This window comes from Hemiscyllium ocellatum, chromosome 25 (assembly GCF_020745735.1).
Source record: "Hemiscyllium ocellatum isolate sHemOce1 chromosome 25, sHemOce1.pat.X.cur, whole genome shotgun sequence".
NCBI classification, from domain to species: domain Eukaryota; kingdom Metazoa; phylum Chordata; class Chondrichthyes; order Orectolobiformes; family Hemiscylliidae; genus Hemiscyllium; species Hemiscyllium ocellatum.
This window is the reverse complement of record NC_083425.1, coordinates 37,151,014-37,177,035: the sequence shown is the minus strand read 5'-3', so window position 1 is coordinate 37,177,035 and position 26,022 is coordinate 37,151,014. Positions and strand designations below refer to the sequence as shown.

General features: G+C 39.3%; 1 protein-coding gene across 4 annotated transcripts in view; it reads left to right on the top strand.

Annotated features, from left to right (window-relative positions):
- The window catches only part of LOC132827646 (nuclear distribution protein nudE-like 1), an 81,458-nt gene that overhangs the window by 45,632 nt on the left and 9,804 nt on the right, over window positions 1–26,022 (top strand). For all 4 annotated transcript variants that reach the window (XM_060844235.1, XM_060844234.1, XM_060844233.1 and 1 more), the window contains 5 exons: window positions 12,388–12,541; window positions 19,111–19,259; window positions 20,546–20,682; window positions 22,374–22,544; window positions 25,019–25,110. In XM_060844235.1, the coding sequence (XP_060700218.1) occupies window positions 12,388–12,541; window positions 19,111–19,259; window positions 20,546–20,682; window positions 22,374–22,544; window positions 25,019–25,110 (703 nt within the window). The remainder of the gene's footprint in view (window positions 1–12,387; window positions 12,542–19,110; window positions 19,260–20,545; window positions 20,683–22,373; window positions 22,545–25,018; window positions 25,111–26,022) is intronic.

The following is a 26,022-nucleotide window of genomic DNA, read 5'->3' as shown; positions in this document are numbered from 1 at the left end:
GGGGGAAGCGCGAAATGAATATTTTCATCAATGTGGTCGAAGAGAATACTAAGGTACAGGCTACTAGACTAGTTGGGATTAAAGTGCATAAGGAGGAAGTGTTATCAATTCTGGAAAGTGTAAAAGTAGAAGTCCCCTGGGTCGGATGGAATTTATCCTAGGATTCTCTGGGAAATCAGGAAGGAGATTGCTAAGCCTTTGGCTTTGATCTTTTATGTTGGCATTGTCTACAGGAATAGCCTCTGAAGACTAGAGGATAGCAAATGTTGCTCCCTTACTCAGAGTAGAAACAACCCTGGAAATTATTAGATGTGAACGTCTTACTTTGATTGTGGATGAGTGTTGGAAAGGGTTATAAGAGATGAATAAGTTGATTAGGGATAGTTAACACTGTTTTGTGAGGAGTAGGTTGTGTCTCACAAACCTTTATTGGGCTTTTTGAGAAGGTGACCAAACAGGTAGATGAGGGTAAAGCAGTTGAGTATATAGATTCCAGTAAGATGTTTGATAAAGTTCCCCATGATAGCCTATTGCCTAAAATACAAAGGCATGGGATTGAGGGTGATTTAATGGTTGGGATCAGAAATTGGCTAACTAAAAGAAGATAGTGGTGGTTAATGAAAATTATTTATCCTGCAGTTCAGTTACTAGTGGACAGCAAGCACCTGTTTTGAGTCCACTGTTGTTGGTCATTTATATAAATGACCTGGATGAGGGCATAAAAGGATGGGTTAGTAAATTTGTGGATGATACTAAGGTTGGTAAATTGTGGATAGTGACAAAGGATGTTGTGGTTTACACAGCAACATAGTTAAGCTGCAGAGCTGGACGGAGAGGTGGCAAATGGAGTTTAATGTGGATAAGTGTGAGGGTGATTCACTTTGGACGGAGTAACAGGAATGCCGAGTACTTGGTTCATGGTAAGATTCTTGGTTGCGTAGATGAGTAGAGAGCTCTTGGTGTCCAGGTACATAGATTCCTGAATGTTGCCACCCAAGGTTGATAGGGTTGTTAAGGTGTACAGTGTTAGCTTTTACTAGTAGAGGGATTGAGTTTCAGAACCATGAGATCATGGTGCAGCTGTACAAAACTCTGGTGTGGCCACATTTGGAGTATTGTGTACAGTTCTAGTCACCACTTTATAGGAAGGATGTGGAAGCTTTGGATAGGGTTCAGAGGAGATTTACTAGGATGTTGCCTGGTATGGAGAGAAGGTCTTATGAGGAAAGGCTGAGGGACTTGAGGCTGTTTTTCATTAAAGATTGAGAGGCAACTTAATTGAGACATCTAAGATAATCAGAGGGCTAGGGTGCACAGTGAGAGCCTTTTTCCTCGGTTAATAATGGCTAGCAAGAGGGACATATCTATCACCCTTCAATTTAAAGTTATACGACAGATGTCAGAGATAGTTTCTTTACTCAGCGGGTACCAGGGGCATGGAATGCATTGCCTGCAACCGTAGTAGACTCGCCAACTTTGAGGATTTAAATGGTCATTGGATAGGCATATGGACAAGAATGGAATAGCGTAGGTTAGATGGGCTTCAGATTGATTCCACAGTTCAGCGCAACATCGAGAGCTGATTGGCCTGTACTGCACTGTAATGTTCTATTTTTCAGTTTGATTACTTCGTGTCTGAAATCCAATTTGTTGTTGTTCATCTGATTTGATAGCAATTTTGGAATGAAAGGGGAAAGTAAAACGTTACGTAATACTGAGTATAATGCTATGAAATTTAAACAAAGGTTTCTGTACACCACAGCTGCTTTAACTTTTTTGCTGCTTCCCACTTTTAAGAAATTCCCAATTTAATGTAATTTATATGTCATCTTGAGTTTGCAGTTAAGTGGATTCTGTTACATTGTTTTTGAATTGCTAGTTTTTCAAAGCTGGCAACTCTTGAGTTTTATAGGTTGACATGTTTTGAGTATGTCTACAAGATAATGCAAAAATAACCTTCTTCCATACCAGGCAACATCCTAGTAAATCCCCTCTTAAACCCTCTCCAAAGCTTCCACATCCTTCCTATAATGTGTGGTGGCCAGAACCGTACGCAATACTTGATTTGAACAGTTGGTCTAATATGGTCTCTGTTAGTGTTTATTTTATCTGTCAACTAGACACCAAGCTACAGTGTACAGCATAGTATTTACTGGTGGAATTAATTTTTGATTCTATTTTTGGAAAGATTTTTATTTGTCTGCTAGTGTGTGGTTTATTGTGATCAAATCATGCAGTTTGAATAGACGTGATATCAGATTTTGTTTGGCTGCACATCACATGGAAGTGCTATATTTTGTCAGTATTGAAGTAAAGTGCATTGAGGGAAAAAATGTACAAAATTCTGTTGGCCTTTCTGCTGACAAAACTGAAATAGAAATTAATGTGACTTGATTCAGTGTGTATTTTTAGATTAGTGCCAGAAGCTCTGTTTCTGCCATGTATAGTTAATTCATTCTTGTTTGTTTTAACTTTGCCTCCTATCTTCTACACTGCACAGTTTCTGTTGACTCACCCCCACCTTCAAAACAAATTGCAATTAGGCCATCATCTCACTACCATCAGAATTGATATCAAGCTAATGTTATGTTGTCAGACCCAGCTAATGTGTCTAAAATCTGAAGCTAGGACTTTTGAAATGTGAAGTTGCTTCACTTGATAAGAGCCCCCCCCTGCCTCGCAGCCTTCTCTGCACCAAGGTAAACAAACCCCGCCTATACATTCTGTCCTCCTAATAGAAACATTCATCCCAGACAATCTCCAGATGAATCTCCTCCATGCATGGTATTCCTTCTGTGGACTAAGAATCTTTTATAAAGTTATAATAACACTTCCTTGCTCCTATATACTATGCCTCTGATAATGAGGCCACGCATTGTGTGTATACCACATTTTGATTACCCTTACCTTGTTAGACCACCTAAAATGCATCCCCTCACTTTTTTTTTTATTGGGATTAAATTCCATCTGCCATTGCCGTGTCAAACTTACTAGCTGATCAATATCAGACCGTAGCCTGAGGCCTTCCTCCTCATTGTCAACACCACCAATTTTTGTAATCTACAAACTTAACTAATTATACCTTCTACATTCACACCCAAATTGTTAATACACATAACAGAAAGCAAGGGTCCCAGCACCCAATGCCTGTGGTACCCTGCTAGTCACAGACTTCCATTTACAAAAAAAAACCATCCACCGTCACCTCAATCTTCTTAATTGCAGGGCATTTAGATCTGGTTTGCCAAGTTACCTGGAGTCCCATGGGTTCTTAGCTTTTGGAACAGCTGATTTATGTGGGACCTTGTCAAAGGCATTACTGAAGTCCATGTAAACCCCATGAAGTGCAATCTTCAACATAGTCACCTTCTTTAAAAAAAAAGCTTGATTTAGTTAGTCGGACAGGATCTCCCTCTAACAAATTTGTGCTATCCATGAAAAATCCTTCCCTTTCCAAGTATTGATTAATCCTATCCTTCAGAAATATTTCCAACAATTTCCCTACCGTTGATGTCAGACTAACTGGTCTTTTAATTACCTGCCTTATCCTGCTGCCTTCCTTGAACAAATGAACCACATTAGCAATCCTCCAGTCATCTGGCACTTCATTTGTGGTTAGTGCAATAGTAAATATATCCACCTAGCCTCCAGCAACTTGCTCCCTTGCCTCCCATAGCAGTGTGGAATATATTTCATCAGGCACTGGGGATTTATGCACTGGTTGCCTACTAAAACATCTAATATCTCCTTATTAGACTTAACATGTTCAAGAACCTCATCCCAACTGAAATCCTCAACGACAACTTATTTTCTTCTTTGTGAGTATAGATAAGTGTTCATTTAAGACCTCACCCACGTTCACTGGCTCAGGCACAATTGCCTTTTCTTCTCTAATAGGTCCCACTATTTCCCTGGTAATCCTCTTAGTCTTAATGTACTTCTAAAACACCTTAAGTTTGTTTTTTCTTCATTCCATCTGCCAAAGGTATATTGTGCCCCCTCTTTTCCCTTCCAATTTCCTTTTCAAGCAACCTTTGGCATTCTCTACTTTTGAAGGGTCTCCTCTATTTTTAATGCACTGTACCTGACTTATGCTTCCTCTTTTTTTTATCAACCTCTCTAATTCTAGACATCCAGCATTCCTGGACTTGCTGCCCTTACCCTTCTCTCAGAGGAGCACGCCAGCCCTGAACTATAATTATGCTAGCTTTAAAAGACTCCCTTTTTCCAAATGTTGACTTACCACGTACCTGCTCCCAGTCTGTTTTCTAGATCCTGTCTAATGATATTGAAATTGGCTGTCCCCACTTAAGATACTTCACATCTGCACTATTCTTACTCCTTTCTATAACTACTTTGTAACTTAGAATTAATAGTTACTATCTCCAAAATGCTTGCCCACTGAAACTTCAGCCACCTGACAACTTCATTACCTAGGATTAGGTCGAGCCCTCTGCCCCATCGCTGGTCTGACTATCTAAGTACTAGCACAAAAAGCTCTCTAGGATGCATTTCAAAAATTCCACATTGTCTAATCCTTTCAGAATAGGGTGATTCCAGCTAACGTTAGTCAAGTTGAAGTGCCTTCTATCCCTATTTCTTCCTCTTTGGGAGGCATGTAATACAATCCTAGCAAGTTGTTGTCGTCGTCGTCGTCGTGATTTGAAGACCCTTCAGGGATGTTTCCCCCTTCCTTACTGCAGTAATGCTTTCCTTAGTTTTCTGTCTCTTTACTGTTCACTTTTAGTTATTGTACTGAAATTTCTAAATTGGCATGTGTCAAATTTATTTGTTTCCTATTTATTTTGTCCAAGTCATTGAGCGGGATGTATCCTTGTCACTTTAGATTTAATACAGCCACATGAGCTATGTGATAGACATGATTTGTACAGTCATCTGTTAACATTTTGTTTAACTATCCTCTAGCTAATGCAGTGCAATTCATTTTGGTGCTAGTGATGCAAGAGTTTTTTCCCCCATTTCTACTGTATACAATGAGCTGTTGTCTGTTACAAATTCCATAATTTCAGCAAATTTCAAACTGTGCTCTGAGTATAACTGTGTAGCCCACAATAAAAATGTGGTTCTGAATTCCTGGTTTAACATGTAAAACATTACTGAATAATTATTGGATGTCTATTTTGATTGCAGCTTTTGCAAGGAGGTTTTAAAAGCTAATGGTTTACTCCAGTGTAAAATATGTAGTATTGCGAGAGGAAATTATAATATTTAATTTTAATTTGTTTATTTGTAAATATGACTCTGCCAAATGTTAATACAACAATGAGGATAGCCTAGAATATCACATTTCAGTGGCTGCTATTTACTACCTGTGATTTGTCACACTGTCTAACGTTCAAGTTTGAAAGAACAGAAATTTTCTCATATTAGGAAAGCTACAACAAAATCATGCCTTGACTGCTGCTTTTGTCACTGGCAATTATCTGAAGTGAACAAAGTCTATGCAAAACCTTGATGCTCTTTGACATCTAGATGTCCTTTGACCCCACTTCCACTTTGCCAAGGTTGCCTGCTTCAATGCCTCAGCTCACCCGCTAAAGCCTTCATTCGTGTCATTGATACCTCTCAATTAAACTATTTCGATCATTCCCAAGCTTTACATCTTTCACTCTTCATAGACGTAATATCAAAATTGTAAACTGTGCTTTGATCTCTGTCCCCTTTCTTCGCTTTGTCTCCTCCCTCCCTCTTCCTTCTCTTCATCCTCGTCCTTGTCGTCCTAACCACCGCATACCCAGTTCTGATCGCTTACATCCTGGCTTGTAATTGCCACAGATATAACAGCCAATCTTTGGTTCTGACCTTCAGTGTTCCCTCCTTTAAATCTTTCTGCCATAGTTGTTCATTCTACCCTGTTTTGCATCTTTAGTTACTTAAATGGCTTTGACCAAGCCTTGTGTCATCTGTTCTGGTAACTCCTGTGGCTTACTGTCGTAATGATATCATTTGTATTGCTTTAGTGAAGTGCTTTGGGATATCTTATGTTAAAATGTATAAATGCAAACTTGTGGTATTACAGTTTTGAACCTAGTTTGCATTTTTTTGTTACATTTGAGTAGTCACTATTTTTCTCTCAATAGATAGAGGATGGACATTAGAGTGTCAATGAAGAGTACTGGTCAGAATTAATTTTTTAAGTATGTCATTGGGATTCCACTGGATAGGATTGCCATTCATAGGTAGATGCTATTTTTTTTCCCTGATGTGTAATGTTTTCCAATCAGTCTCTTGATTGTATCATCAAGAGGATTTAACATGTAGGTGTTCATCAATAAGTAGCTGAAGGCTTTTGAACCATTCATTGCCAGGATACTGTTGTAATGGTTCTGAGTTCACCCCACCACCACCACCACCACCACTCTTTTGAGATAGTTGGTGTATTGCCTTTCTGCCTTTCTTGTATTAAAAGCTGTAATAGTATGGATAGTGAATGCTTGTCAGTTGTTTGAAGATGGGAAGGATGATTCCGTGTATACCAAAGTAATCTGAAGCTCTGGTAGAAAGGTGAAAGCTAGGGCAAAAGCTACCTCTGCTTTAATTTGACAGGTTTGGGCGGCACAGTGGCTCATTAGCACTGCTGCCTCACAACACCAGGGACTCTGGTTCGATTCCAGCCTCTGCAAACTTCATAGACAGTTGCCATTCTCCTGGTGTCTGCATGGATTTCCTCTGGGTGCTGCAGTTTCCTCCCAATGTTCAAAGATGTGCAGGTTAGGTGAATTGGCCATGGTAAATTGCCTGTAGTATTCAGGGATGTTTAGGTTAGGTGCATTAGTCAGGGGTAAATGTAGAGTAATAGGGTAGGAAAATGGGTCTGGTTGGGTGACTCTTCAGAGGGCCAGTTCCCATACTGTAGGGATTCCAGGAAATTAACTTATGTGACTGGCTTGCACTGGGCTCAATTCCTGTTGTAAAACCAGGTAGTATTGGATTACTAGGAATTACCAGAAAGCTCTGTTGCATGACTCTAAACCTCTGTTTCAGGATGTAAGACCATAAAACATAGGAATGGAAGTAAGGCCATTTGGCCCATCAGGTCCACTCTGTCATTCAATCATGGCTGATGGCGTTTAAAAGCCACTTACTCGCACTCTCCCTGTATCCCTTCATTTCTTGCGAGATTACGAATTTATCAATCTCTGCCTTGAAGACATTTAATGTCCCGGCCTCCACTGTGCTCCATGGTAACTCCACAGGCCCACCACTCTGGCTGAAGAAATATCTCCTCACTTCCGTTCTAAACGGACCCCCTGTAATTGTAAGGCTGTGTCCAAGAGTCCTAGCATCCCTCCCAGCGTCCACTCTTTTTAAAATATAATGTATGGCTTATAAGTTTCTATTAGATCTCCCCTCAACCTTCTAAGCTTTAATGAATATAACCACAGGATCCTCAGCCGTTCATCGTATGTTAAATACTGCTTCTGGGTCACTTAACTGATATTTCAACTACCTTCTTTGTGCTATCTGCACTGTTAGACTACACTGACATTTGATATGTTTACAGTGGAGTAGATGGAAATAATGTAACTAAGAGTCCATGTTGGCTTTCAGGATCATGAAAACGAAGTGTAAATTAAGCTGTAGCTCCAGTGTGGAATAAACTAGCTAGAGGATCAGAAAATCATCTTTGGTTCAATGATTTGTAACTACAGTAATTTTGGGAATTATAGAAACAAAAGAACAGGACTGGCCATCAAAATGTTCAAGCCTGATGCACCATTAGGTGCACTCTGACAACATATACTTGCCTTTGTCCCATGTCCCCCATTATGCTCACTAACCATAAACTATCAATCTTCATTTTAAACTTAGCAATTTATTTAGCCTAAGTTGCTGTTTGAGGAAGATTGTTTCAAACCTTGACCAGCTTTTGCGAAGAAATGTTTTCTAATTTCACTTCTAGGAGTCTAGTTATTCTTTCGTTGTGCAAATCTTGCAGGCTTTTATCAGTCTTTCCATCGTTTTGCAATGGTCTAAGTAGAAAAGGCAGCTTCCAAAGATTACTTCAATTTGTACAGAGACATTTATTGAGCATCACCAACCTTACCCGGTTCACCATATGTGCGATGTTGTCTGACCAGGACTATGTGTAGCTGTAAGATCTCCATGTCATTCCTTGCACCTGACATGACAGTTTATGTATATGGTTTATGTACCTCTATCTGCAAGCCTTTGATGATGTCATTTCCTGTTCTTTGTCTCAAACAGTGGTAAAATGAGATCCAAGTCAATGTGTTTATGGATAGAGTTCCAGTTGGAATCCTATGCTTTTGGGAATTCTCGCGCTTGTCTGTTTGGCTTGTCCTAGAATGGATGTGTTATCCCGGTCAAAGTGGTGTCCTTCCTTGTTTATATCTAAGGATACTAGTGAGAGTGGTTCATGAATTTTTGTGGCTAGTTAATGTTCATGTATCCTGGTGGCTAGTTTTGTGTCCGTTTGTCCAATAAAGTGTTTATTACAGTTCTTCCATGGTATTTTATAAATGACATTAGTTGTGCTTGTTTTCTGTATGGGGTCTTTCAAGTTCATTAGCTGCTGTTTTAGTGTGCTGGTGGCTTCATGGACTGCATGATGCCAAGAGGTCTGAGTGGTGTGGCAGTCTTTTCCAAGACTCCCTTGATGTCAGGGAGTGTGGCAAGGGTTTTTGCACGTGTTTTGTTCGCTTGTTAGGATTTGTTGCTGAGAAATCGGTGAACCGTGTTCTTTGGTTACCTGTTCTTTTTGACTACATTATAGGTGATTTTCCTCTGCTCTTTGTAATTCTGCTATGCTGCAGTGTGTGGTGGCTCATTGAAATAATGTTCTAATGCGGTTTCATTTGTGGGTTTTGGGATGATTGCTTCTATAGTTCAGTATTTGGTCAGTATGTGTTGTGCTCCTGTAGATGCTGGTTTGAAGTTCCCCATTGGCTGTTTGTTTTACTGCGACATTGAGGAATGGCAGTTTGTTTTCCTCCTTTTCAGTGAATTTTATGCCAGTAATGGTATTATTAATGGTCTTGAATGTTTCCTCTAAATTGTTTTTGTTTCGTGATGACAAAGGTGTTATCCACGTAGCGGACCCAAAGTTTGGGTTGGGTGGTTGGCAGAGCTGTTTGTTAGAATCTCTGCATTACTGCCTCTAAGAACCCCGATATCGGAGATCCCATGGGTGTTACATTGGTTTGTGTGTAGGTTTTGTTGTTGAAGGTGAATTGGGTGGCAAGGCATAGTATAGTCAAGCTAATGGACCTGTCCTTGCTGATGAAGTTGGTGGTGTTTGGTGTATGTATCTTTGGTTCGTCTAATAGTGTAGTCAGTGTTTCCTTGGCTAGGTTGATGTTGATGGATGTGAACAGGGCTGTTACTTTAAGGGGACCATTATTGCATCCTCTTCTATCTTGGTGTCTTTGGTCTTCAGGAATTCTTGGGTGGAGTGGATGGAATAGTGTGAGTCTTCTAAGTGTTTTGGTCTTTTGTGTAGCTCCTTGACCAATCTATAAACTGGTGTGCCATGGGTCTGAGGGAGGAGGGGGGATCTTTGTGAATTTTGAGTAATCTGTGGAAGCCTGGTGTATTGGATCTGTCTGCTTGCATTTTTTTTGGAAGTCTATCTTTATTTATTTCTCCAGATTTCTGAAGTTTTTTGAGGTAGGACTGTGATTCGGTTCTCTAGTTGTGGGGTCTGGTCTATTGACACTTGTTGGTAAGTGTTGGTATGTGCAAGTAGTGTGTTTGCTTTCTCAATGTAGTCTCTTTGATTTGAAATGACTCAAGCATCCTTTGTCTGCACGTAGGATAGCAATGTTTTTTTTCGTCTTTCTAGCGCTTTCCTTTCTTGTGCATTGAGTGTATTTCCTTTTTCCTGCTTAATGTTGATGCGACTGTCTGTCTGCTGGCTTGCTGGGTTTCCTCTGAGTTGATTGTTTTTTAGTGTTGTTTCTACTGCTGCTAAGAAATCCTCTTGTCCGCATCCCGAAAGTTGTAATTTAATCCTCTTACTCAGATGGCTTTTTCAGTGTCTGTTAAGGGTCAGTCGGATAAGTTTTTTTTTATCCATGCTTCTGTGATGTTGTTTTGAGGAAGTTTGTCTAGTTGTTTTTTCTGTCTAGTTTTTTTCACTGTTTTTGTCGCTGCCTAATGTCTATGTCTTGTTGTTTTGTGTCTGTCCATTCATAATCGGTTGCATTAGTGAGTAAGGTTTTTTGACATGAAATTTCCCGGTTGTATTTACGAAGTCTGTGAGCATCATTTAATTTCTCTAAGCATTCTGCAGCTGTTTTGCTCTGCTATTCTTTTGGCTATTGGGGTGTGAAGGGAATGTTTGTATTTAAGACATTTAAGACACCAAGAAGAGGATGAAATAATGGTGTCCTTTTGATGTAACAGCCCTGTTCACATCCATCAGCATCAACCTGGCCAAGGAAACACTGCCTACATTGTTAGAAGAGCCAAAGATATATACACCAAACACCACCAACTTCATCAGCAAGGACGATGTTGTCAAGCTAGTGGACCTATGTCTTACCACCCACTTCACCTTCAACAAAACCTACAAACAAACCAACGGAACATCCATGGGATCTCCGATATCAGGATTCTTAGCCGAGGCAGTAGTGCAGCGATTCTAACAAATAGCTCTGCCCAACCCAAACTTTGGGTCCGCTACATAGATGACACCTATGTCATCACAAAACAAAACAAGGTAAAGGAAACCTTCAAGACCATCAATAATACCATTACTCGCATAAAATTCACTAAAGAGGAGGAAAACCAACAACAAATTGCTATTCCTAGATGTCGCAATAGAGCAAATAGCCAATGGGGGATTCAAACCAGCGTCTACAGGAAAACAACATATACTGAGCAAATACTGAACTACAGAAGCAATCATCCCAACACCCACAAATGAAGCTGCATCAGAGCATTATTTCAATGAGCCACTGCACACTGCAGCAGAGTAACTATGGAGAGCAGAGGAAAGTCACCTTTACAGTGTATCCAAAAAAAAATGGTTACCCAATGAACACAGTCTGCTGATTTCTCAGCAACAGACCCCAACAAGCATACAAAACACACATCCAGAAACCCTAGCCACTCTCCCCTATGTCAAAGACATCTCCGAAATGACTGCCAGACTACTCAGACCTCTTGGCATCATGGTAGCCCACAACCCCTCCAACACACTAAAAACAGAAGCTAATGAACTTGAAGACCCCATACAGAAAACAAGCACATTTAATGTAATTTTACAAAATACCTTGCAAGCAATGTAACCAACCCTACACTGGATAATCAGGCACAAAACTAGCCATCAGGATATATCAATATCAACTAGCCACAAAAAGACATGACCCACCCTCATTAGTATCCTTGTATACGGATGAGGAAGGACACCACTTCAACTGGGACAGCACATCCATCCTTGGACAAGCCAAACAGAGACATGCATGAGAATTCCTAGGAGCATGGCATTCTAACCGGAACTATCAACAAACACACTGACTTGGATCCCCTTTTACCACCCCCCTGAGAAAAAGGGCAAGAAGTGATGTCACCACAGGAAATAACATCACCAACCCAAGGAAACCTAAACACATAAATGGAAAGCAGGTTGTGCCACCAGTGCTTTATCCGGAGGCTCACTGATGTTAGCTAGTATGGTGGCAATGTCTGAAAATGAACCTTCCAGCTCTGTGAGCAAACCTATGCCCAGAACCTCGACCTGAGCTACAAATCTTCTCAACTCACTGTAATCAACTTAAACTCAGAATTTGCTGCAAAACAACACTTCCATGAATTTGTACTTCATAAGCATTAGAAATTGTAATTCCCTCATTTATCTTCCACTCCGTATTTGCAAGGTGGTTTTGAAAATAAAAATTTAAAGATATTTGGGAGTTGCTATCAATTGCCGTTGAGATGATGGTGAACTGCAGCTTTGGTGTATGCACTCGGCTCTCAGAATTTCAGGATTTCAACCCATGTACAGTGAAGGAACAACAATATAGTTACAAGTCAGGATGGCATGTGAATTGGAGATAAACTTGTAGATGTTGGTCCTTTTCATACGTCTGTTACCCTTGTTTGTCTGGGCATAGATGTTAGTTTGAAGGAACCTTGTCAAATTGCTGCACTGCATCCTGCATAGGGACAGCTAAACTTTTATCTATGCTGACATGACTTAGACGGAGTCTGGGAATTGTACCTAAAATGATGGCTTTATGACTTGATCAGCACTAGAGTGAGGGTTTCTGTAGGTATCATTAGAAATGTATTTATCCAGTCTGCTACTTTTGTGCAATCTTTGCATTGTATCAGAATTTTATTTTAGTCTTTCCATTTTTTAACAGTAAATTTTGTGATCTCTTTCAACTTCTTGTTTAGCTTTCTGGAAACACGTGAAGAACTGGAAGAATTCCAGGAGGGAAGCCGGGAGCTTGAGGCTGAATTGGAAGCACAGTTGGAACAGGCAGAGCACAGAAATAGAGACTTAGTATCTGACAACCAAAGACTAAAACTGGATTTGGAATTATTAAAGGTAAGATTACTGTAAAGCTGAATTTTTTCATCAGTTCAATATTGGTTACCCTTTACATTTTATACAGTGTCATGAAAGTTAGTTGTATTAAATTGACATTTCACACAGAATAATCCTAAAATGTGAATAAATAGTTTTCACGTCCACTTTTGAGTGTTGATGTATCATTAATGATATAAAAATCAACAGCCTTAGTGTTACACAAAACATTGCACTTGGTACTTTTTGTTCAAGTAAATGATGCATAGATGTATCTATTGTTTACTATTGTTTTGACACCAGCATTTGTCCTGGTTCTCCATCAAAAGGCTTATTTTGAGAGATTTCCTTTCATCTTTCATTGAACTCTGATTAACCTTTTGCTTTGAATGATTTTACCAAAGTTTACCTAAAACTGTGGTGGTGAATATTGGTGCTGAATTTGAGCCCTGATTACCTTTATGGTTCTTGCACAGTTACGCTGCTTAATCACACTCCTTACTTCATATCACTTGCCACTCCATGCTCTGTATCACCCAGTGTGCAAATCTGTTTTAGCACATGCTTTTGGGAGTGGAATGCACTGCCTGGAAGTGTGATGGAGGCACATTCAATTAACCATTTATGATGTCATTGTTTCTAGTTAAACAGTAATGTGCAAGGGCATGGCACTAAGTCACAATGCATCTTAAGGGAGTGGATGGAGACACAATGGGCTGACTGGCCTCTTTCTGCAGTGTGCTACTATGATTCTGTGGTATTGTCGGATTACTATCCGAACCTATTGCAAGCCACACATGACATTTCACCCAATGTTCGAGGTGTCAAAAGAAATTACAGATAATAAATGACAGCAGCTGATGGAATTTGAACCCCTGAGCCCAGAGCATTAGCTGGGGCCTGTAGAGTACTAATCTAATAATATTGCTGTTGTGCTATCATCTTTTGCCATACTGTAGGCAAGTGATTTGTTTTTACTAACCATTCTTGTCCAAACTGTTGGAAAACTTGATTCTGGTTTTATAGCTTTTGGATTGTTTTAAACTGCTTGTCAGCTGGAAACAGGGGTGGTTAAGTTCCTTCATTAGCAGGCAGTTACCTAAATTGGACTTGGCTGACATGAATAGTGTAGGGAGCTTTCCTATAAAATCTTGGATACAAACACAACCTGCATTGTAGTCCATATACTGATATTTTTTCTTAAATGTCAAAATTCTAATATTTTGGGAATCATAACTAGCTGAATAATGCTAAAATATACATATACGTTTGGAACGTATCCTCCAAGTGCAAAGGCTTTCATGACAAAAAGTTGCTCATGTCAGTGTGTGTTTCTGGATGCTTGTACGGCAATTTCATATCTTCTACTTAAGTGGAAAACACGAGACCAAAGAGATGTTTTCTGCGACAGATGTTCTTTCCTGTTAAAAGCTTGAAATATGGCTTCAAATAGTCATGTTGCATTTTGAAACGTAATGTCAAAATATTATTGAGGAGGAATCTCATTTTACAGTGGATTTTCCAGAATTGAAGGGGGGAAATGTTGATAGTAACTTAAAATGTTACCCATACTTCAGTATCTAAAACTGACTACAGCTTCAGGATGTGGGGCATGTGCACGTAAGTGGAGAAATCCTTTGGTTGCAATGGTCATTCAAAACTCCAACACTATCTGAATAAGGGAGCCAATTACAAGATCTTGAGTGAAAGGAAGATCAATTTTATTACTCATTAAAAAGGAAAAAAATATACACCATCCAGCAGACACCGACACCAAGAGGTACAAAGTTAAAAAGGGATAGTATCTATTATAAAAAGGAAGGTAAAAAATATGTCCTTGGGTTATTCTTGAGTTAAGAACGCAGTAAAAGCAGTTGGAGTCTTGGATATGATTTAGTACAATAATGACTTTGTTATCTTTCTCTTCACAAGATTAAGAAATCTGTCAATCTCCACTCTTAAACATACTCAATGGCAGAATTTCTGCAATAATTCCAAAGGTTCTCAACTCTGAGTAAACAAGACATTTTTCTCCACTTGGACCTAATTGACTTCCCCTTAATTGGAAATTGTGACCCTGGCCCAAATTCTCCAAGTGAAAATACCTTGCCTCTCGCGCTCGCTCTCGCGCTCTCTCTAGTATTTTGTAGGCTTTAGTGAGATTACCTCTCATACTTTGAACTTTAGCAAATACAGACTCTGTTTACTCAGTCTCGCCATAAGTTAGAGCTGCCATCTCAATAAGTTTGGTGAACCTTTGCAATTTTTCTATGGCTACAAAAGCCTTCCTAAGATAAGGGAATCATAATTGCACATAGTATTCAGGTACTTAACTAATTTCAATACAATAGAAGCAAGACTCTGCTGCTTCTGTACTCTTAATGTTTAGCTTTCCTAACTTCCTGCTGCACCTGCATGTCACCTTTCAGTGAGTTATTGACAAGGTCCTAGGTCTCTTTTGTATATCTTCACTTTCCAACCAAATGCATATCATGAAAAGCTGGGCCCAGGGACTGATCCTTGTAATACTGCATTATTCGTAGCCTGCAAATGAGAAAATGACCATTTTTATTTCTACTGCATTCTACCTGTTAGCCCATTCTTCATCCGTAACACTATATTATCGCCTGTCCCATGTGCTTTAATTTTGTTAATCAAACTTCTGTGGGGACTTCACTAAACCCTTATGCAAATCCAAGTATACTGCATCCACTGACTCCCTTTTATCAATTCTGTTCACAATAACCTCAAATTCCAACAGGCTAGTCAAACAATTTCCCATTCACAAATCCTTGCTGACTGTGTGAAATCAAATCTTTATTATACAACTATCCATTTATAAAAGCTTTTAATATATTTTAGCTACTTTTGTACAGTGTTATGGATCTGTAATTCCCCTTTTTTTTTCCTCTCTGTGGTCATTAAATAGTGGGTTAAAAAATGAGGTCTGCAGATGCTGGAGATCACAGTTGAAAATGCGTTGCTGGTTAAAGCACAGGTCAGGCAGCATCCAAGGAATAGGAAATTCGACGTTTCGGGCATAAGCCCTTCATCAGGAATGAGGAGAGGGTGGCCGGCAGGTTAAGATAAAAGGTAGGGAGGAGGGACTTGGGGGAGGGGCGATGGAGATGTGATAGGTGGAAGGAGGTCAAGGTGAGGGTGATAGGCCGGAGTGGGGTGGGGGCGGAGAGGTTAGGAAGAAGATTGCAGGTTAGGAGGGCGGTGCTGAGTTGAGGGAACCGACTGAGACAAGGTGGGGGGGAGGCGAAATGAGGAAACTGGAGAAATCCGAGTTCATCCCTTGTGGTTGGAGGGAACCCTCCAATCACAAGGGATGAACTCGGATTTCTCCAGTTTCCTCATTTCCCCTCCCCCCACCTTGTCTCAGTCGGTTCCCTCAACTCAGCACCGCCCTCCTCACCGGCAATCTTCTTCCTAACCTCTCCGCCCCCACCCCACTCCGGCCTATCACCCGCACCTTGACCTCCTTCCACCTATCACATCTCCATCGCCCCTCCCCCAAGTCCCTCCTCCCTACCTTTTATCTTAACCTGCCGGCCACCCTCTCCTCATTCCTGATGAAGGGCTTATGCCTGAAACGTCGAATTTCCTATTCCTTGGATGCTGCCTGACCTGCTGTGCTTTAACCAGCAACGCATTTTCAATCATAAATAGTGGGACAACATTTTCTACTTTCCAGTCCTCTAGAATTTTCTGCAAAGATCGGCAATGCATCAGTTCTCCCCATAGCTGCTAGTTTCTGCATTATGGTGTAGAATATCAGGTCCAAGGGACTTGGCAGCTTTCAGACCCGTTTAACTTTTTCAATGGAACCAACATTGTCATAGTTATACAGCATGGAAACAGACCCTTCAGTCCAACTTGTCTGCATTGACCAGGTATCCTAAATTAATCTAATCCCATCTTCCAGCATTTGGCCCATATCGCTCTGAACACTCCTTATTCATACACCAATCCAGAAGCCTTTTAAATGTTGTAATTGTACTCGCCACCACCCCCACTTCTGACAGCTCATTCCATACATGCATCCCTTCTGCATGACAAAGTTGCCTCTGGTTACTTCAATTTAAACCTATCCCTTCTAGTTTTGGACTCCCCTACTAGGATAAAGATCTTTTCTATTTACCCTGTCCGTGCCCATCATGATTTCATAAACCACTATATGGTCACCCCTCAGCCTCTGCTCCAGGGAGAAAAAGCCCCAGCCTATCGCAAAGCTCAAACCCTCCAATCTCGGCAACTTGCTTGTAAATCTTTTATGAACTCTTTCAAATTTAACAATATCTTTCCTATAGCAGGAAGACCAGAACTGAATGCAGTATTCCTGAAAATCGCCTCACAAACATCCTGTACCGCCACAACATGACATCCCAACTTCTATACCTCTATTCACTCCCCGATGGAGGCAAGCATGCCAAATATTGCCTTCACCATCCTCTTTACCGGCGACTTCATTTTCAAGGAACTTTGAACCTGTACCCCTAAAGGTCTCTTCGACAACAGTCCCCAGGATCCTACCATTAACTGTTTATGTCCTGCTTGAATATTAATTTTCTTTGATTTGTCATGTGTCCCTCATCCCTTAAAATCTCTCTGGAAAATTACTTGTCATTTCCTCAATGAAAACAGTTATTCGTTTCATCTAAGACCATGGTTTGTTAGGATGTCCTGGATCCATGGCAGCTATGAATATTGCAGATATATTTTGAGCTCTGTTCAGATTCTTCTTCAATTTGCTTTAGCACTGCGCTTTATCTTTTTTAAAACAGCAGGGTGAATGTTCTTGATTCCACTTACAAATCCATCTCCTCTGCTCTGCTTAAAAGCTGCTCCCGAAAATACACATGGTTTGTGTATCTTAATACCTGGAAGTCCTAGCTTTTGAGCAGATAACCGCAGGTGTTTCCTCTTTTACCTGCAGTATATTAACTTTTTTCAAAAGCATTAAATCAAAATGAAAATACATTGTTTTATGATTTCAGTCTCGTTTAATTAAATAAGAACCAACCTCCACTAAAATTATTTAATAAATAATTAAGTCCATTTTTTTAATGGAGATCATTTCAATCCATGAAAGTCCAGGTATTAAAATCAGACAATAGCACTGGAAAATTGATCCATATTTTATCACTATCCTATCTCTCTCCCATTGAATTTTATTGTCAAAGATGAAGTACACCTTTAATAGCGAATAGTGGTTTCCCCAACTTCATTGGAAAAAGATTTCTGCCAACGATCCGTACAGCCTTGGCTTGAGACAGCTGTTGTATGTTGTCAATATGTACCACTTTGAATTTGGTCTTAACCTTTCATAATTTTAATTTTGAATTCTTGCATCTAGAAATGAGAACAGATATTTTTATCTTTCAGTCCAGGCTATGAATTCCTATCCCAGAAGCGAAAAACCCTATGCTCTAACCCACCCTGCCAATCATTTCATTGAGTAGTAGTGTACAGTAGTAGATCAAAAGAGGCAAGTCATTGCAATAAAGTAATTGGATCATTTGAATTTGTATTTAGAATGCTGATCAAGGAAGGTAATTTTAAATGGAATCATAGAGATGTACAGCATGGAAACAGACCCTTCAGTCCAACCTGTCCATGCCAACCAGATATCCCAACCCAATCTAGTCCCACCTGCCAGCACCCGGCCCATATCCCTCCAAACCCTTTCTATTCATATACCAATCCAAATGCCTCTTAAATGTTGCAATTGTACCAGCCTCCACCACTTCCTCTGGCCGCTCACTCCATATACATACCACCTTCTGTGTGAAAAAGTTGTCCCTTAGGTCTCTTTCATATCTTTCCCCTCTCAAACTAAATCTATGCCCTCTAGTTCTGGACTCCCTGACCCCAGGGAAAAGACTTTGTCTATTTATCCTGTCCTATCCTATCCGTGCCCCTCATAATTTTGTAAACCTCCTATAAGATCACCCCTCAGCCTCCGACACTCCAGGGAAAACAGCCCCAAAAATAATCATTTGTTTCTGGAATTCAAATTGTGGTTTATTTAGGCTTAGAACCTGGTTGGTTATTTGGTTGATTTTTGAGGTGATTTGTAACTTTGTGAACTATTTAATTCAATCGGACCTAATTTGAAATCTTTTGGGTTAGAATCATAGAATTGCTTCAGTGTGGAAACAGGTCCTTCGGACCACACCAACCCTTCAAAGAGTAACCCACTCGGATGCTTTCCCCCTACCCTATATTTACCCCTGACGAATGCACCTAACCAACACTGAAAGCTAAGGGAAATTTAGCATAGCCATTTCCCCTAACCTTGGACATCTTTGGATTGTGGGAGGAAACCAGAGCACCTGGAGGGAACCCATGGGGAGAATGTGCAAACTCCACACAGCTTCCCAAGGCTAGAATTGAACCTGGGTCCCTGGTGCTGTGAGGCAGCAGTGCTGACTGCTGAGCCACTGTGCCACCCCAAAGGAGACTGTGACTTCCATGGTATCACTATGTGTAGGCTCATAAAATGTGGTCTAGATTTTAAAAGTTTTAAATTACCCCAAATCCAATCTTGGCAATTGCTTTTGATTTTGCTGTTTTACTTTCAGGAGAAACTTGAACAACAATATGCACAGAGTTATAAACAGATATCTATGCTAGAAGATGACTTGGGTCAAACGAGAGGTATCAAAGATCAGCTGCATAAATACGTTAGAGAATTGGAGCAGGCAAATGATGATTTAGAACGAGCCAAAAGGTAAGAGCTTGCTTTTTCAAAGAAAATTTAATATGAAACTAAGTATTATTTGTTTAGTTGATCTCTTGATAATGGAAAGCCTGTACTTATACTGGAGACTGACTCTGGGTATGCACCGGGCAACCTTTGGGGATTAAAGGACGCTCTTGTATCATGTCCTCGAAATGATACAAAATATTATCTTTTATAGTCAGTTCTGCTATAAGACAGTAGTTCTGTTCTCATGTAATCCTGTTTTAAGAAAAATTGAGTAATAGCACTCATTAAACTAATGAGGCCGGAACGGCATTATAACCAATACACGCTTTAAAAGTTTACACTATAGAAAATGCCCCAAATTCTTTAATCATGTTATAGCGAATTTGTATTAATGAAATGTATTGTAGCAGAATGACCTGTACTTTATATGCAAAGTCATTAAAGCAAAAATTGTTGCATGTTGGACCTAATTGGACTTTTCCTCATTTAAATTACGTGCAAGTTTGCAAACTCCATTGTTCCAATGCCGTCTTAACCTGCCTGTCATCTTATGTAATTCAGAAACTTAACTCCATAATACTTCTGTTGCTGGTATCCTAATCCACACCAAATCACACTGACATTGTTTCTCTGTCCACTGACCTACATTGGTACCCAATTCACCAATGTCTTGTTTTTAAATTTCTCATCCTTGTATTCACATTTCTCCATGACCACCTCCGTGTCTGCAAAGTGATTGAGTTGCAACCCTCAAAAACTGTACTCTCTTTAATTCCGAACTTGAACTTTTTCCCCAACAGCCTGCCTTCACATCATTTATATCTATGCCCTAGACTCAAATTTTATCCCCAAAATCTTGATTTCTTTATATCTGTCAGCTGCTTTAAAAAAAATCACTTCTTTAAGCATTCCTTTTATTTTTCTATTGAATGGGTCTCAAATTTTGTCCATTTGTCATCCTGTGAAGTGCCTTGGAACAGTTTCCTACAGTTAAAGGTACCAAGTAAATGCAACCGGTGTTTAATTAAACTTTTTTAAAAAAATCTGTTGAAAATGAACAACTATCATCATCATCAAGAAGATTGTTCAGAATGATTAAGTTTATCATTTTGCATTGTTAAATATGTCAATGTTCTTAATTATATAGTATACGCAAAATGGTTTTTCCTTTGGTAAATTGTACTTTATTACTACTTAATCATGTTGAGTAGTGGAACACTTTTTTTTCCCCAAAGAATCAGTATTGTTGTTTCATAGCTTGTCTAATGTGAATCCCAGAATTACTTGTCTTTTTTTCTCCTTTTTAGGGCTACCATAGTATCATTAGAGGACTTTGAACAGCGGCTGAATCAAGCAATTGAAAGAAATGCATTTTTAGAAAGTGAACTTGATGAGAAGGAGTCACTTCTTGTTTCTGTTCAAAGGTTAAAGGATGAAGCCCGAGGTGAGTTCAATTCAGGAGTTTATTTTTAAGTACAATGTTTCAGCAGGATCAATTAAATGCAGACAAACTTTAACGGTGGAACCACAAATGTAAGTACAATACAGTTGAGTCTTTACATACTTATATGGTTCAGTTCCTAAAAATCCTGAAGTGAATCTGGGCATCCCAGAGTTAAAAGCTTCAAATTGGGTTCCTTGTAATAGTTCTTGCCCAGAAAAAACAATACACAATTTGAAATACTGTAACAAACATGCATTCCTAGCTGACATAACTTGCAAACTAAAATGCATCATGAACATAAGAAATGCAGTACATATGCATAGTTTGAAAAATACACAAACTCTAGTATTTTTAGACTTACCTGGCCCCATCTAGTGGCAGACATTGTCATGCAGCTGTCAACTGGAGCCACTGCACTGACTAACTTATGTCGCTGACTGGAGATGAGGACTTGAGTTCAGAAATGGCTAAAAGCACAGCATAAAGCAAGAACGGAAGATGGGGAGATGCCTGGGTAGAAGCTGCTGCAAGGTGAGGTGAGTCAAGCCATGGGGACATGGAGCTAGGGAGGAGACCAGGCTTTGCAGGAGAGGGTGTTAAATTGCAGCCAGCAGTTAGGGCAGGAAATGAGACTGAGAACAGAGTAGGTTGTGGAGAGGAACTGATGCCAAGAGTAGAAGTGTCAAAAGGAAGTCCACATGAGCAGGCAAGCCACAACAGGAAGATTGGCAAATAGCATTGAATTAAAACAGATAGTGTTAAACTATGATACTGACATTATTTACAAATAACAACAAAGCAATGCTGGGACTTGTGTACATAAATTTGAGCTTTCCTACTTTTCCAGAGATTGCAAAAGTTGATTCCTTTGCCACATAATACCTACATCACAATAGTGACTATGCTTAAAGTATCCCATTGAGAAATGCTTTGGCATGTCTTCTATTCTTGTAAAGCGCTGAATAAATGCAAGACCCTTCACCTTTTTATTTAAAAAGAAGGGGAAAAGAAATCAGTATGCTGAATTGGTGATTTTTAATGCAATATACTTTTATATTCAGGAATAATTCTGCAGTAGTACCCGCATCAGCAATGTGATGTGGTACTGTATTAAAAAAAGTGTCTTTGTTTCTAGTTGCCTGCTTTCTGACTGCTGGCCTCCCTGTGCTTGATTATTCCAATAGTTGCTTGACAACACCATAAACAAAATCTTAGTAAAACCAAGCTTCTCGCTCTAAGAAACAGTAATTTACAATAAATTTAACATACAGGCATGTTCTGTTTCTACTATGCACTCGGAGTATTAAACATGAGTACACTGAACTGTCTCATATTTGAGAAGTCCAGAAAAGAGAGGTTAGCAGGACCAAGCTAGACATCAGTCATTCCCTCAGACCACTCGGCAATACCAATGTTAACAATAGTGTGGAAGCAAGACAAAACCTCCCACACTAGGTTCGTTATTTGTTGCTCAATATGAAGTGCATATCAATACAGCTATATGTAATTTGAGTTCTTGTATCAGTTGGGCCATTTGGAGATGTCATTGTCAGTAGCACACATGAGTTGGTTATTGAGTTGTTGTAACCTTTATCTTAACATTTAGCTACTAAAATTATATTAAATTAACATTTGAAACTTTTACTCTGCGCAATTTTTGTTCAACCATGGTGCTGTGAATATTTTTGCAGATCTGCGTCAAGAGTTAGCTGTCAGGGAAAGGCAGGAAGTGACAAGAAAATCTGCCCCTAGTTCACCAACGCTAGAGTGTGAGAAGATGGATACAGCTGTTCAAGCGTCCCTTTCTCTACCAGCCACGCCTGTAGGAAGAACTGCCAGCAATGGATTTGCTTCACCCAAAGGTATGTGGTGTAAGTTTTTGAAGCATCACCAGAACATTAATTCTGAGTTTGTGTACGTGCATTTAAAAGTATAGGCTGTTTATTATGTTTTGAAGTAAGCTGACATATAAGAATTCTTTCCATAATGCTGCTGAATTTCTCCAGCAATTTGTATTTATTTGTTAGAAATTAAAATGGCTACCAACTCGAATCAGTCATATTTGGGAAAACAACTCCCTTTTCAACCAGCTATCGGAGAATCAATTGTAATAACATCTGCATTAATGAACTATATTAACTAATTTGGCAGTTAATGAACTAAATACTAACTTCATTTCAATCTTGAGATTGCCATTAGAGATACATAAGTATATAAATGCAGAAAGGATCCTCTGACTTTACATCCACCTGTGCTCTATACTAATCAACTTTTCCAAGAAATCAGAATGGTGTTCATGTCATAAGTCACTTGGGTAAACACAATTTAATTTCACTGGTAGTGATAGGGGTTGAGCTAATGCTGGTGCAGGTAGACAATCCTTGATCCAAAATCTGATAAGTTCCAAAATATGAAGATTTTAAGTTTTTTTCTCATTAATGAGGTTTGGCATGCAAACAGTTAACCCTACTCCACACCTACTTGCCCCACATCTCACTGATGTGATGTGGGGGCGTGACCCAGCACTGGCAGGGGTCAATTCTGTCTCAGGGCCCATAGTACTGTCAGGTGTGTCTGCTGTTTTAAGTATTTTTAAAAAAAATTTCAGTGTTAAACTGTCACTTTTTCTGAAATCTGAAAACCAGCTGGTTTTCAGAGGGCTTTGGATAAAGGATTGTGTACACAGTGTGTGGTTGAGCAGTTTCATGGGTACAGTAGTAATGCTCAAGTATGTTTCAATGCAGAATTATAAATTGATCTATTTTGGTCTTGGCAGTGTTCAAGTACAATCTAGTGCTTTGTGTTTAAGTAAAAATCCATTTAGTGCAAATTTATAATGTAAAATATAAAATATTGAAAATGTTTCTTTAATAGAGTAATCAGAAAAACTGAAAAGTGAGCAATAAATATTTACTTGAGTTATTAGTTGATCAGCCTAACTAAATTCAGTACAGGGACCAAGAGCAGGTGAAACTGGGTTCGATCACAGGATATTATTTATAATAGTGTGTTCAGTGCTTGTTTTAAGTAACATATTCTGAGACTTTACATTCTGGGTGAAATCAATGATCTGGAATTTATGCCCAAAATTGCTTGCTTTGAAATGTGTTTGCTTTTTCACTTCAAGTTTCTGCTGGTACTCCTTCATGTATCACTGCACAGTCTGAGAGATTGGCACAAATGGACAAACTCTAAAAGACTGTAAATTTTTAAAAATAACATTGCATGTCGTAAACAACACCAAGTGGAAACTCCAGGCCTCCTTGTTACTTTACTTTTAGTCACCACTTTGTATTGTTGTTCTTGGTTCAAAAGTACAATTTGGACAACAGAGCAACAGAGTTTTGGAGGCTACATTTTGTTTTCTAATGTGAGATGTAAAACTAATGTCTCATTCTCAACAGCTGGGAAGGGTGTCCATAGCGTGCAAAGATTCAAGGTGGAGTTTCCAATATGCATATGGGCATATTGCTATATAGTTTATACTGAAATATCATATAACACCCTCATCCTACTCTTCCAGTAAAATTGTATAAAAGCAAAACAGTTATACAATGCCATCGTATGGCATGAAATGAAATTTAAAGACCGAGTGCTGATTGCTGCACAAAAATGAGCTCACCAAGAATTATGATTGTAGTTCTGTTCGCCGAGCTGGGAATTTGTGTTGCAGATGTTTCGTCCCCTGTCTCAGCGCTGGGAGCTTCCTGTGAAGTGCTTCTGTAATCTTTCCTCCAGTATTTGTAGTGGTTTGTCTCTGCCACTTCCGGTTGTCCGTTCCAGCTGTCTATTGCAGTGGTCGATATATTGGGTCCAGGTCGATGTGCTTAATGATTGAACCTGTGGATGAGTGTCGTGTTATTGAAAGTGGCACTGATTTGATATCAGCGGTAACATTTTAAAGCTCAAAACAACAGCATTGCTCTGTCTTGGTAAGACAGTGTCTGAAAACATGGGACTCCATTCAATTGTGATGCCACATATGTTTCCTAGGTCAGATTCTGTCCATGTGACTGCCAGCACCTTGTCCAAACATCATGTGCCTTATATTGTAGGGGTGCAGGCTATTTATAAAAACTGCAGTCTAAATTTGTCGTGCCAGTAGTGTATGAGGCTAAACAAGGGTATAATTAGTACCAGCTGGAAGATTTAGTTGACTGCTGTTTAAAATGATTTAAAGTTCACATGTTGGTTGTGAAACAACCAGGGAAACAAGTACTGGTTAATCACATAATGATTACTCTTTGGGAACTATTAAATTGAGCTGTTTGTCAGGTGTGTGTATATCAGTGTGCTCATATTACATGTGTAAAACTTTAAGGCTTATTGTTTTTAGCTATACCAAATGGCTATGGTGCAACACCATTAACTCCATCAGCAAGAATATCTGCACTAAATATTGTTGGGGATCTTTTAAGAAAAGTAGGGGTAAGTACTATTTCTAATTAACATTCCGAATTATACCAGATCTTTAATATTTTAAGAATATATACATTTTGATAGGGAAAAAGAACACTGCAGTTGATCTGGATTTGAGAAAGAAAGTTGCAAGAGTTCCTACTTAACAGCAACCTCCGTGTTATGTGTGACCTTCAGGTTAAACAACCTGTCATCATTCCGTGCTCGGCTTTGCTGATGATGAAAGGTCATTTGTATTAAATTGAGCGTGTGCCACCGTGAATCTGAACTGCAGCATGAGTCATCATTAGCAGATGTGGAGTAAAGGGAGGTTAAGATAATTTATTATTTGTTGGCAAGAAAGGACTATGAGCTCATGCAGAACACGTTAAAATCAACTTTGAATTTTAGACTGTTTTCCCTCTCTTGTGTAGAAGCATAAAATTATGAAGATATTAATTCAGTCAATGAAACTGCAGCATGTAGACATTCACTAAATAGATCAGGATTTGTTCTCCATATTGAAAAGCTAGAGACAGCTGAGATCCAAACATTGGATGGGTGGACTGGTACAAAACTTATTCACAAAGGCTCTTGCAATTATGGATTTTTTTAATCTAGCAGACTTAAAAGAAAGATTTTTCATTACTACCATCTCAAATGCTTCACAGCCAAGAAGTACAATATTTCAGGTTACTTTGTGCATTGCAAGAGGTCACGCAGCTGTATAAAAGTCCAGGTTAGCCACTCTGCAAGATTAAAGTCAATAAATTCGAGCTGGGCCTCCTTTGAATAAAGGGAAGTGTGATCAAAATTTGGAACACTTGTTCACAAGCAATAGTTGATGCTGGATCAGTTCATTTTAATTTTGAAGTTGATAGATTTTTGTTAGTCATTTATATTCAGGGATATAAAACAAAGATTATAGACAGGCCTTGATCT